Below are 14,707 nucleotides of genomic sequence, written 5' to 3'. Positions count from 1 at the left end.
ATTATCTATCTTAGTTATAAGTTACCATCGTTGTTTTAATATACATTAAGTAAGATTTATCATCAATTGAAGTTTTACAAGATAATGCGGTAAAGTGCTATAGAACCTGTTATTCGTCATGTTTATTTACTGGATTGCTTCTATATATTTCAAACAAGAATAATTGGTCTGTGGAAATATCATTCTACTTCATTATAGTAGCGAAGAAAGACATTCCCCACCCAAAAAGGCCATAAAGCAAGTTCATGTAGGACATAAGTATATTTTATGTTACATAACAACTGTTTTTTTCCTTGCTGGAATGCAATAAAGTTTGTCAAATCCTGCTGGAATGCAAGTTGGCAAAGAAAGTGTGGAAAAGAGCCCGAGCATAAGGGAACCTCCCATAGGATGAAAGCCATGACATAATAAGGGTGATTGAAGATATGGAAAAGCAGCAAAAATTCTTGGATAAGGAGACAATTGTTGGTTTGCTCTAGGTTATATGGAATGCTGGAAATAAGTGGTTGTTTGAAAGGAAACAAAAGACCCCAGTCAGAGTTCCTTGCAAGAGTTGAATCAATAGTGGAGTCTTTGAAGAACTGTAGGCAATCAAGAGTACTAAGCCCATGCGTGAGAAAGATCGCAAGGAAGATCAGTGGCAATCCTCTCCTATTGATGGATTAAGATCAACGTGGATGCAACTGTGGATGTTGAGAAGCAAGTGGCTGGGTTGGGGGTAGTAATTAGGGATGATAAGGATAACTGTATTGTTGCTGCTATAATAAGTTACAGAATATTTACAAATGTTGCTATGGCTGAAGCTGCAGCCATTAAATGGGGAATGCAGGTGGCTCTAAAAACAGGATTGGTCTCTGCATTACTGGAGTCTGATTGTCTTGAGGTTGTACAAATTGTAAATAATAGATGTAGTAGCATGGTTGAAATCTCTTGGATGATTTCTGAAATTCTGGAAATGAATAATAGTTTCCAGAATTTCAGAGCTCAGCACACTGCTACAATTAACAATAGTGCAGCTCATGCTTTACGGTTTAAGATTTGCAAAAGATGACATATGTGATTTGGTTGGATGAATTTCCAACTGATGTGCTGTATATGATATCGAGTATCTAATGGAAAGGATTACAAAAAAAAAAAATTTACATCTATTTTTTTCCTCAAATCCGATGACTCCACAGATAAAAAGTAACAGTGCACTACATCTGATGAGTTTAACCATTCCAGTGAGATGCGATACCCATCATCTTATTACTATAACCTGCAACACGAAGCACAATCACATTTAGTTAAATAGTCACAATGCATTCAATACTATGGTTATTTATTAAACGCAATACTCACAATACTAGCATCCATGTCCATTCCATAAGCAACCGTGATTTGTTGCAAATGTTGATGTACTACCAATACCCGGTTCAAAATTCGGCAAGAATCCTCCGATGCCCGTGTTATCAGTTGAGTCATTGTCAGTGCTGACAGGGAATTGTTGATACCATGACTGTGAACTACTCTCAAGGCTTAAGCTATTGCTGTTCTGTGAGTGTGTAGACTGAGCATTCACTTCGTTGTATTCAATAGGAGTTTCTATACGCATTTTGAAGCCGAGTCCTCTTGTATTCATTACCACATTATTTTCACAGATGAATTGACTGCCTTGTGTTGCACATTTAACATTTGCTTGTTCCGGTTGTTCCTTTGCTTTGCACTTTCGAATTGTATGTCCAGGTTGGCCGCAGCTGCCGCATCTTCTTTTAGGCGGAGGCCCCATTTTCTTTTTCTTTCTACAACCTTTGGTTAAAACTACAGTTGGGTCTCGAACATGACTTCTTTTTCCCAACTGGCCCTTTAATTTTTCTTTCTCTTTGTAACATGTCATTGCTTCCAACCGTAATGACAAGTTGTGTAAGTCTGCAATGGCAATCTGAAAGGCCTCACTACTATTGGCTGCCAGTCGCTGTAAGTTTCGACAAGCAGCATGCAGTGATCCCAACCGTGCTTCAATGCTCATGTATGTGGAATTTGATTTTTCATTCATGTTATGTGAACAAACCCCAATCTTTGCATTCTTGGTCCATCTTCCCAAAATAATACACTTTGGAATAGTTCTAACATTTTCTGTCTTCATCACAGCAAAGATATGTGAGCACGGACTGCCAAGCGTCTCAATCATCAGGCAGCTACATGAAACACTATCCCACATGCCCTTAATTTCAACATTCCATTCTTTATCAGCAGTATCATATTTTCTTACGTGAAAAACTTTAACAATATCGTCATTGGATATTTGAGTAGTTATCATGACACCTTCCTTATTAATCTGATCTCTGATAATGCGGAATATAGCTCTTGTGTAAATGTCCCCTACCTGCCCCTCGTATGCCTTTAGGTGAGTTGTCAACACAGGCCGTCCATCAAAACTATCATAATCATCCTTGCCTTCAACATCTCGCTGCCTGTCCATTAGCCTATCCATTTGCTTGACGAATGATACGAGTCTCAATCTGATACTAACGTAGTGATTTAAAAACGCATTCATTCCTTCGGAGCGCTGTGTGGTCCTCATTCCACCAAAAAAACTTCCTTGTAAAAATGCTTCAGCCCACATCTGTTTGTCACTATACATCTTCACCCACTCATTGTGTTCAACATTATGCCGTGCCACCAACTCTGTCCACACTTTTTCGAACTGATCTTTAGTATACGGTTGCAGCATACATCTTTGAAATCCATTAGTAAATTCCTTGTTATTGATGTTTGCTTGTGCATTTCTGGCCAGGTGCCAACAACATAGCCTATGTACCGATTGTGGGAATTTCTTCGATATCGCATTCCTCATTGCCTTGTCCCCATCTGTAATAACTGACTTTGGCTGCTTACCGTCTACGGCTTTTAAGAAAGTTTCCAATAACCATGTGTATGTGTGTTCTGTCTCATCCGAAAGTAATGCAAATCCAAACACAATAGTGCGTCTGTGTTGATTTATGCCCAATAACACTACGAATGGTTTCCGATAAGCATTTGTTCGATATGTTGCGTCGAAAGCAACAACATCACCAAACACAGCATAATCTGCACGACATCCCCCATCACACCAAAATAAATCTCCTAACCTATTATCCTCATTTACCGTGTAAGCAAAATAAAAAGCAGGATCATCGCACTTCTTCCCTTCCAGATACGAGAGGCAAGACTCTGCATCTGATTCATGTAGTAGTTTCCTACGGTGTGTGTCCAATTGATTTTGCATGTCCTTCCGCAAATATCCAACCTTATTGTACCCTCCCGACCTGTCGACCATATACTCATGTATTTGTGATGGCTTCATACCAACATTGTGAAGAGATGATGCCGCAATTAAGTCTGCTCCAGAAATCTTCCGATGACACCTTATATAGTGCACGTGTTCAGGTGGTGTTAGAGTGTGGTTGTGTATGGCATTGAACTGTGTACATATCCAAGCACTATCCTCGTCCTTTCGTTTAATCTTAAAGGCAGCTTGGCACCCAGTCCGAGTCAGCGGTCTTGCTTCTCTTGTCCTATTATCCTGATGAAGAAACTTCTTTGGTCGATACCCTTCTCGGCTGCAAACCCACTTTCTTCCCATGAGCACTCCTTTAGTGTTCCATCTTTTATTGTGTCGTCGAACTCCGAATCCCATTGCCTTGGCATATTTACAGAAAAATGAATCGGCCTCTTTATCGGTTACAAACTCCCGACCCAAAACATCCATTGTCTCAATCATTCGTAAGGTCAATTCACTGTTAGCGGTATTACTCACGTTATTCACTTCATTTTCCTCCTCCTCTTCAATTTCTATATCTGTTTCAACGGAGTCCTTATTCATCTCGTTAGGGGGATCTCCGTCATTGGCCGCCCATTCAACACTCTTTTCTGCATGCATTTCGTGAGCTGCTATCTCCAGAATTTGGTAACTTATATCATGATCACTCTGTGAATCCGATGTCCACGACATTTTCTTGATCAGATATTGGCCTGACAATTTAAACACTTTTATTTACCAGAGTGGTATATAGTTATAGATAGTCCATATATTATAACCTCACCGTAAGGACTCAATTAATAACAGTTAAAAACATATTAATGAAACCGACACATATGCAATGCAATGTTAATTTCTATAAACAAAACCAATGTCTCTGATATAGTTCAATATTAATATACTTACAGAGTGAAGTGGGTTGATCTTAGGCACTCGGTTGTTGTTTCCTGTAAAGGTTGGAAAATAGTAGATGCGATAGCTGTAGATTTAAAATATAATTTGAAATCTACTGGTTGGCTGCATTTGGCGTCAACGGTCTTTGCCCTTGGCAAAGCCTGCAACATTTTTGGATTTTTCCGCAAGCTGATACTGTTGCCCTTCAATGAACAGTAATAGGCGGGCTCAATCTAAAGTCTCCCGCCCAAATTATTTGCACTTGGTTTTTGCGAAATTTTGAAATTGACTAAATTTCCATCATCATTACGGCCTATGCCGAGAAGGATGCCATAGAGTAATGGTCGCCTATTACAACTAGTTCAGTTGTTGCTTGGAATAACCCAAATATTCATGTTCTGGACAAACATAAAGTTTAATTTATCTGAGGCCAAGTTTCCACGTATAAGCCTTTATGCCTGAATAAAATTATATGCTTTCCTTCATTTTTTTTCATAAATACTTCAATATTTTTTTATTATCAAATTCAAAAAGTAATAAGAAGATTATGCGTAGTAGGTTTTTTTCGGATTTGTAGCTTATTCGGAAAATGTTAAATTTTGGCAAATAGATGGCAACAAAAGTGTTATTTGATAGGTTCATTGATAGTGCAAAACTATTACGATGAATGTTTTGCACAGTTTCCGATTACATCATATCTAATTGAACTCCATAGCTATAGGCATAGTGGAGCTATGCGATTAACTTAAGTACAACTGCAGTAACAACAGTAAATAACCCAATGGCTACACCTACCTCCAAGCACTTTCGGTTTATAAGCAGACTATAATTTTCCCTAGCGTTAAAGGAGGTGGGAATTTCTCCTTGATCGTGGCCTGCCGCGCACATGATTCCATAGTTTGCTTCTTGTTTAGAGGCAATACGGTGGGATTCATATGCCTTTTCAGCGGATTCCTTCGATTTGTACGACTTGAACGAGTTTCCAGGGAATCCATTCACTTGTAATTGACATTCGGGCCATGAATCATAAATCCCTAGTCTTCTTCCAACAAACACAACGTAATAAGTTGTGCGTGCCATTGCCTTCAAAAGCCTGCATTATTCCCAATTTTCTTAGCGACAGTAACAACTTATTTATGGGGGATTGTTTGTGCTTTGTTGGAACATGTCAGGAGATTATAAATCCGAAAGTTTAATTCGCTTACACAGGTCACTTACACTTACTTAATTGACTTTCAACTATAGCCACAAGGGCAAATTTATTACCTTTACAACCGACATGGAAATACTGAAACCCTAACTATCAACCACAACAACACAACCAGGAGATGTTGTACATTACATATTATAATCCACAATGCCATTCTTAATGACAAAGCTAACATAAAACACGCACAAAACATGTTAAGTTTATGCGATATTCCAGACATATAGTATGACTTTGGGCGATACGGTTCTGTAATGGACACTGACCTGAACAAGTAGAGCCCAACGGCAGTGGGGATCCCTCGAACTCCTCCGCACGTGCACGTAATGTGAGAAAGATATCTGCAGGCCAAACGATCCTCTCGCCAATGGTGTAAAGCCCTCCGTTTATGGAGCAACCAGATACCACGGTGGGTATGGAAAATTTTGGTAGACGAAGAAATGTTATGAACCTTGACTGTGAAAAGGCGTTTATACTGGCCAAACTGACACACCCATCAGGCACGTGCCAAACCTACATATTGGTCATGGGATCTATAAATTATGGCAATATTTTTTTTCTTCATATAAACGCCTTGTACATAATGTTATTTCATTAATGTTTAGGTGTTCAGATTATCTTCAACTTAGTGAATTGTGATGGCCCATCTACCTTGGTAAGTAAAATTAGTATCTTTGTAAGCTTCGCAGAGAATTTGTTGATGGTGTCTGAATTTAATTTAGGCTTAAAGTGACCGTATTAATGTATGTCTGATCCCACAGTGAAGTTTAATTAGATATCATAATGACACATCATTATAACAATTAATTATTAAAATTATGACCAACGTATTTCATTCAAGGGGGTCACCTTATAATAATGGACATAACTATCTTGCCTCCATTATACCAAACACCCAATTTATCCAACATATAATTCTTCTAAAATATCAAAAAATAGACAGTCTTCTAACCACATAATTAGATTAATTTCTTGAACACAAAATCCCATAAAAATAATGTGTGCATTCTCTTAAAAGAAATCTATTGTGTTTATTTTTAATAATTTTTACGTGCCTGAATAAGAAAAGAACTATATCTTGCTCTCTATAAGAAAATCTAAACAATTAGGGTCTATTGAATGTGGTTAAAGATGGTGACATATGTTTATTTTACTAAAATTTTGAATCCAATATAGTGTTTGGTAGGGGTGTTCAGAATCCAATCCGATCCGCTCAATCCGTCCGATCCGCTCAATCCGATCCGTATAAATCCGATCCGTGGATTGGATATGGATTATAAATTTAAAAATCCGCAATCGATGGGCCATTGGATATGGATTTACTTATGTAAATCCGCAGAATTCTGTGAATCCGCAATATATATATATATAATTAAAAAATTATTATAAATACCACATAAAAAATTTATAAATGTGACATTGCATAGTTACTAAGCACTATAACATATCTTAGCCATTACCCAATAATAATATAAAATGAAAATTAATTAAATAATCAAATATACAAATATAACGTGTCAACATTGTAAAACAAAATAAAAGCAAAGTTACACGCACTAGCAAAAGCAAAGTAACATAACGTCAAATCACCAATAATTTACAAACAAAAAACTCTAAGCTTCTCCGTCGTCACACAAACTAGCAGCACTCAATATTGGTTGGATACACTCTCGACATGGATCTAAAGGATATCGGCCGCGCGATTCCGGCGAGAGCAAGCCATATTCTTTCCCAAGTCCATTGAGCCACTTCACATTCACTCGTTCCATATGGATTGGATATGGATTGAGTCAAATCCGCATCCGATCCGCAGATATATGGATTGGATTTGGATTGAATTTATCAATCCGTGGATTGGATTGGATTGAAAAATTATAATCCGTAAAATCTTGGATCGGATATGGATTAATGTCCAATCCGTAAAATCCGATCCGCGAACACCCCTAGTGTTTGGCATGGATAAGTAAATTAAGAATTATAGAGTTTATGCCAATCAAATTATCATATGATAATTAATTTTTTGTCCTAAGAGGACCCTTTGAATAAATATTTTAGACTAAATTTATATCTTATGCTAGCAATTATAAGGTTATATGATGTTGAGCAAATTTATAGAAATAAAAGTTAAGTTTGTTAACATAAATATGTTAATAATATTGATTTTGATGATAACAAATTTTAAATGTATTTTGACAAAAATAATGGAGCTATTTCTTAATAAACGAAAACTCTTTTAATCATTGCCTTATTTCTTCATAAAAGATGGATTTCAAATTAGAAAGAAATTCTCTGCGAAAACTTGTTTAAAATTGCAATACTGGTCATAAACGGTGAACCGTTTATTATAAAACAGTTAACCGATTAAAGGCAGAGAGTAACACATTTCCTTAACCTCTAACCGTTAATGGAAAACGGAAAACACCCAAGATGAGAAGGTTACTGGAAACTAACGGTGAACCGTTTATTTTTAAACGGTTAACCGATTATCACCAGAGAGCATCATATTGCCTAAGCTCTAGCCGTTTACGCTTAACAGAAAACACCCAAGATAGGAAGGCTACTGGAAACAACCGGTGAACCGTTTATTTTTAAACGGTTAACCGATAACGTCTAGAATTGAAGGTTGTCCGCCACTGGTATTGATTAACTGATGTTCATTGTGCAGGTTACTGGAGACAAACGGCTAACCGATTATTGTTCAAACGGTTAACCGATAATATCCAGAAACGTTACCTCACGCAAGTCCTTAACCATTTAGCGTAAACGTCTAACGAATGCTCATCTTGCAGGTCTCTGGAAGGTAACGGCAAAAGGGCAATCCTAAACGGCAAACCGTTTATTTGAATTCTGGTCCAACGGTAAATTTGAATGAGCGAAACGGTTAACCGTTTAAAGTTAACGGCGAACCATTTTCTGCCCGACAGTTTGTAACGGCTAGATTTTCAGCTCCAGATATAAATAGGCTCATTCAAATTCAAAGAAGGTTGATCACAACACTACCATTGAGCATATATCCGAGAGTACAATCTTCATAGAGCTTTAAAACATATTCTCATTTCATCTATTCACACTTTGAGCATTGATTTGTAATCTTAAATATTGTGTGAGAGAAAAACAATTTGTAATCTTTTACTTTGAGTGATTGTAAGTGTTGGGATACACTTGGGTTAAGACATTGGGGATAATCTCTTGTTGTAAAGGTCCATTGACACCTTGGAAGTCAAGTGTAAGCATTTGAAGCCTTGGAGGCTTGCTTAGTGGAATCCTCAAGCCCGGAAAGCTTGGAGGCGTGGACGTAGGCGAGGTTGGCCGAACCACGTAATAATCTCGTGTTTGAATCTCTCTTTCCTTACCTTTTTATATTGTGATCATCTTAATTATTATTGCTTTGAATTTGAGTTATAATTGCATTAAGATTTTCTTTATTATTGAATAATTTTTTAGAATCTCAATTCACCCCCTCTTGGGTTGCTTACTTGTATTTCATAAATTTTTGTATATGTAGATATATTAATTTATTAAATTACCTGGACCCCTATAAAGATTCTAAAATATTTTCGTAGACTTCTGTGTCAAAATTTTGAAATTTAACCTTTTCTTATTTTTTTATGAAACAAGAGGGGCTGCAATGTTAATAAGCAAGTAATTGCATCCTTGCCGTTGTAATTGCTTTTGCAACTCTTGGGTTGAATCTAATGGTTGGATAAATAAAAGACAAAAAATGGGATACTAAATTACGGTTGCAAGCTAGCTGGACCCTATAATAATATATTTAAGAGGTCTCTAAGGTAAAAATAACATATTGTCACACGACGATCAGGCAATGCCGAGGGTTTAATAACATCATGCAAAGAAACCAATCCACTACTGAAACATAGGATTGTGAAAACATTAAGGTTGCGTTAACCACCGGGATTAGGGAATCCAAACCCAGATTGGGGATCATTGATCATTAACTAATATATAATAGTATTTAGTTGTTTACAATATTCATATGATGATTATTAACTAATTACAATATTGATATAATGCTAACAATAGGTAGCAAAAGACATAGTATTGAATAAATTTTCACATTAATTGAAGTGTTAATAATAAATTTCATATTACTAAAGTATTTAATATACTTTGGAGAAAAGTAAGTGAATACTTATTTTAAATCTTCTTATTCAAATAGTGAATATTTATTAATTACTGAGGCATTTTAGTGAACAGAGGGGGGGAAGCTTATTCCAATTCGATCCGAAGTTTTCTCGTCTGCATATACTGCTTCGATCATAAAAATAGAGTAATGAGAGTTCAAACCACAATTGCCATGAGGGCTCCACGAGCAACCAGATACCACATCCAGATTCAAATAATAATTACATAATTAATTAAATATGGGGCACATAGTTCGCAAAACTGTAGTGGTTCATTTACGTTCAAATAATTATTTAAAGAAGCATGGAATACTTCCTGAATGAAAGGGAAATACACGCGACTTAATGGACGAACAATTAAGGCATGAGTGAAGCTTCGAATTCCTCATTCCACTGGTGAGCATATTACAAAATACTTACCTGATCACATTTGTACAAGGCATACACACCTACTACAAGACATGGGCCATTTTCAAAACATAGATATCACCACGAACTTCAGCCTCTAAGGCATAAAAGTGACTTAACACACCCGTCACTTTCTAACAAAAGTGGTGCATATACTACAACAAAAAGTACGTCATCACTACGCACGAAAGGATGGTGGTGGTTCAAAGTACTATTAAGTTGACGAAGCAGGTTCTGCCTCCCCAAGCATCACTACGGGGAATGCTTCAATATCCCCCCTCTGTCCATTATCCCCCCGTTTAGTATCCTGGACCACAGAACAATACAGCTTAAAACAGATAAACAATAATTATAATGTGCATAACCATACAAACAAATGTGGTAACTTTTGTCATCAAATAGAAAATGAACATCATGCCCAAATATCTTACCTCTGCAGATGTAGAGCTTTCAGGCCGAACATGAGCAGGTTTCTTAAGCTTACAAAAGCGCTTGCTGTGTCCAATGCCTTCGCATTTCTGACACTTATACATGCGTTTGGGGGCGGAAGGTGGTTTTCCAGAAATCGCGCTATCACCAACATCTGGTTGCACTGGCAGAGGGGTATGGACAGATTCTATAACTTGTTGGGCGGGAGAGTGAAGATGCACCTCATTATATTCGCTCTGTGGAGGTGCATGGGTGACGCCTTCAAGTCGTGGATTGACTCGAACCTCAGTTGCTCGTTGGCCCTGAAGAGTATTGACAGGTGAAGAAACAGTTGCAGCGGCCACATGAAAACAGACCGGCATCCTATTTTGTGGTGCATGCTCAGTCACTCCATTGAGAGGTTGTGTCGAGGGTATTAAAGGCACTGCTGGCCTAGCTGCAACCGCCACTACAGTTGGAGGTGGGGCTGGGACATGAGTCACATGTTGAACAATAGGATGGCGATGTCTGCCTCCCATGTCCACAATAACTGGAACCTCAACAGGAAGACCGTTGAGTTCTCGTGGTGGGCCTGAACGACGAGCGCCAATAGGTGTGAAATTGACAGAAATATGAAGTGCGTTGTCACCTCTCTTAATGCTCTCGTGGATCATGACTTGAAGAACGTCATCGGAGAATAATTTGACAACATGGCCCAGCCACGATGGTGCACACGTTGGGCGGAACAAGTGATTTGGTGGTGATTCGTCGTTTTGCAAAGCCGAAGAAGCTATGAAGCAGAGGTTCAATAGCTTGAACCGAGTGGGTCGAACAGTTTGAACAGCAATGCTCTCGCCCATATAATCCAAGATGTACGTGAAATGGGCGTCTGAGGTATAATGGGTACCATGAGGCTGAACCATCTGAAAAAATTAAACACATGCAATTTTTATTACATATATTGTAATGCAACAAACTGCACATCATGATATGTGAAACTGAAAATGAAAAAATATTTGAGGTTTCAGTCCAATAATAACTTAGTAATCACGACTCATGGAGGAGCAGTAGATTACTGAAAACAACGCGTTTATGCATCACATGCTAACAAGTGTAAAACACAAAGTGAAGGCTGACTTTACATGACGAATAATAAGTTATTACACACTAAAATCTATGTGTGCGAAGTTTGAATGCAGAAAAGTACCTTGTGTTGTTGCAAAGCTGAATGGATTTGTTGCATAGATGAATGAAAATGTAGGGCTCTTATAGTAAAAGGTCGGTGGTGGGGTAGGTAATTGATAGAGCACGTATTCTATATCCATTAACCTAATATTTTACAGAATATGAAATTTCCGCCCATAATCCTCCCTTTACAGTTATTTGCAAGTATGAAGCTAAACATTAGTATTATTGAAATACACACCTCAAGTAAATATATATATTTTTTATTTTGTAAGAAAAATAATTATGAAGTTCATTGACTTGAGCACGTGTCTATAAGTATAGGTACGAGAACATGTTGAAGGGCCATACTGAAAATTTTATATAACTACCACCACTACGTTATAATTTCTGAAAGCCAAAGGTGCTTATGCCAACCGCTTAAAGATATTACCAACCTATGCCTATGGATCCGCCCATCCCTGTAAGGCTGCAACCACTATTTGTGGTTCTGTTTTAAGTAGTTTAAGTGAGAAATGATAGAGGTTAGTGATAAAGTCACCGGAGCACTAATCGATAGTGCAATACTTCCTACCACAGATGTAGATCTTCGAGGCCGCAAGTCACGTAATCAACTTTACCCCTTAACATTTTCTGTCTTAATCGAAATGAACATTGTTGCCTTTTTTGAAAGAGACATGACTTACTTTGCTTACACTTGTCTTAAAACCCGGCGCGCTTTTGGGGTAATAATGATACAAGTATTAATTACATCAAAAAAAAGTTTTTGTCACTTTAAAATCACGTGGCATCAGCGGCTGTGATCATTATGCACATGGCATAAATTTTCTTCGAAGTAGCATTCCCCTTCGAACCGTGCAAATTTGGAATCAACACAAATGTTAGGTAATTACCTGCAGTAATTTTTTGTATACCTTAAGTGGCTACCATCTAATATCATATGATACACAAGACCATATGCTATAAAATATCAGGTGAGCCGCTATGTAGTTGGAGGGACCCCAAGAGGCCAATGTACGTGAATAGAGAGGAGGGCTTCAGTCTTGCAATGATATCGGCAATTTGGAGACACTATTACCATATATAATTTGTCAACGTCAACTCTTTAAACTTAAAAAAGTTTGTGAAATTGAGCCATGCCCATTAAATACTAGCTTTTCTACCACGGAAGATCCTGTCACATCAGGGCACTAATAATTTTGTCCTTTTCTCATAACTGTTAAATTTTTAATTAATTTAACTTATATGTAGTTTGTTGCCTCGCATGGAGTGAATTTCCAATGATCATATACGTATTTGACACTGAAACCATACATCATTATACGTACAGTCTACAATCAAGAATTTATTCTGTATAATGAATAGCTGCAAGTGAAAACAACGTATTTAAGTAACTTCATCGACTGGGACACTCGTTTTTGGCCTTTTAATGTGAAATACTTGGGGGATTTCAGCAATATAAAGAGCACTTAAATGTTGTTAAGCGGCTAAACAAAAATATCTTTGAGATTAATGATTTAAAATAATGAGCCGACAACTATCTTAGGGGCTATGCGATCGATTAACAATTGAAACTGTTATTAGACGGTAACTGGCCAACATATCATTAATTTATACGTAGTTCAAATTTGTTATAAGACGACGAATAAGTTTTTTTCCAGCATAGTATTCATTTATACGCAGTTATATTGCGCAATTTATAAATGCGTATCAAGTATTTTAAAAATAACAAACTACACAACTGATGGATAATACGATACAAAAGATCCAGAAAATGAACAAATAATGAAATGGGACGATAGACCTAGTATCGAGCTGCTCTGAGGTTTTGATCCGGCCCAAATGTTCACAGTTGACTTACAGTATTACCCTAATATCAGTAACAATGGGCCTAGTCACATGTTAATTGGTGGGAGTCATCGCCTTTACGTAGTTATAAAAGACGAATAAATGCCTCTACTTCGCGGTCTTTAGGTTCAAATTTGAAGAATCGCCAATTGTAATTTGCAAATAATCGTGCTCGAGGAATGAAAAAAAAACAGATATTTTCATCTTTTATTTTTCTACAAAAGCTCCAGTTACGAATCAAAAACTGAAGGTTTATTTTTATATTACTCCTTGTTTTACGAATTGTTGCTTTGGCTTCGTAACAAAGTTAGGGGAATCATTTACCATCGGCGACGCGAATTCAAGAAAAAGCTCCAAAACAACCGACGGGAGGCAGCAACCACAACGCTAATGAGGTACTGCCTATGACGAAGACGTAAAATCTCTTCAATCGTGAATATTAATTATAAATTCCTTGTGTACTTATTATTTCATTCATTTTCTTAACAAACTTACAAAGACATGTTCGTTGTGTTATTAGTCATAAAATTCCATATTACACTAAAATTATATATACTATATATTGCATCCGTTAACAAAAGTTATGTTATCGAATGGTTGTCAACGTGTCTGCTGTGATTATTTATATATATTTGTTAGGGAACCCAAGCATTTGCGGACTTCCCCAAGATTGGTTGTTCAAAATGCACGGAATATTGAGGACGTTGAATCACCTACGCTAGCATCAAAGATGAGAACGTCTAATACACGTAAAAAAAACATCGCCAAAGTCCTGTTTCCAGATGGAAGGAAGTCAGGAGATAAGGGATGTTCGGATGTTAAGGTTCAACAGTGTTGTGGACATGTGTATGGAGGCTCAAGTTCTGGAGTTCAGTTACAGATGCCTTACGGTCAATGCACTATTGCTATTGATTCCAAATATACTTCAGACCAACCAAGGGGAGTACATATTTCCGACACTGAGGTAATAAATGATCTAAAGGATGTTGATGAGTCTGATAATGTTGAACACTCTGTCATCGCTATTATAGACTCTGCTATCAACTTTCTTGCCAAAGACACTATGGCGGGAGAACCACCTTGGCCATTTTTCAATCATAACCGTGATGTTGGTGAACTCTCCAATGATGGGAGTGTATTTTTGTCTGACAGCACTGAAAATGATGGCAGTGCATTAGAAAACTCATGGGAAGGGTACGAGGATTATTTAATACAGAATTTTGTTAACAAAAAAAATGAAAGATCATCCATTGATGGGTTTTTATTTCGCAAAGGGGGGGCGAACGGTATTACCATGGAGCTAGGACAAAGATTTAAGGATGAATTTCATTTTAG

At 37.3% G+C, this 14,707-nt stretch overlaps 1 protein-coding gene across 1 annotated transcript; it reads right to left on the bottom strand.

The window, feature by feature from the left end:
- Positions 1–1,211: 1,211 nt before the first annotated feature.
- Positions 1,212–3,973, bottom strand: LOC112100934 (protein FAR1-RELATED SEQUENCE 5-like). Its single transcript, XM_024190814.1, has 2 exons — positions 1,375–3,973; positions 1,212–1,258 (listed from the first exon to the last, which is right to left on the bottom strand). Exons 1-2 carry the CDS (start codon positions 3,971–3,973, stop codon positions 1,212–1,214), a joined length of 2,646 nt encoding a protein of 881 aa, XP_024046582.1.
- Positions 3,974–14,707: the final 10,734 nt, after the last annotated feature.

The sequence above is a fragment of the Citrus clementina genome, unplaced genomic scaffold (assembly GCF_000493195.1).
Source record: "Citrus clementina cultivar Clemenules unplaced genomic scaffold, Citrus_clementina_v1.0 scaffold_2, whole genome shotgun sequence".
NCBI lineage: Eukaryota > Viridiplantae > Streptophyta > Magnoliopsida > Sapindales > Rutaceae > Citrus > Citrus x clementina.
Note: the sequence above shows the minus strand (reverse complement) of the source record. Positions and strands in the feature narration are given on the sequence as shown.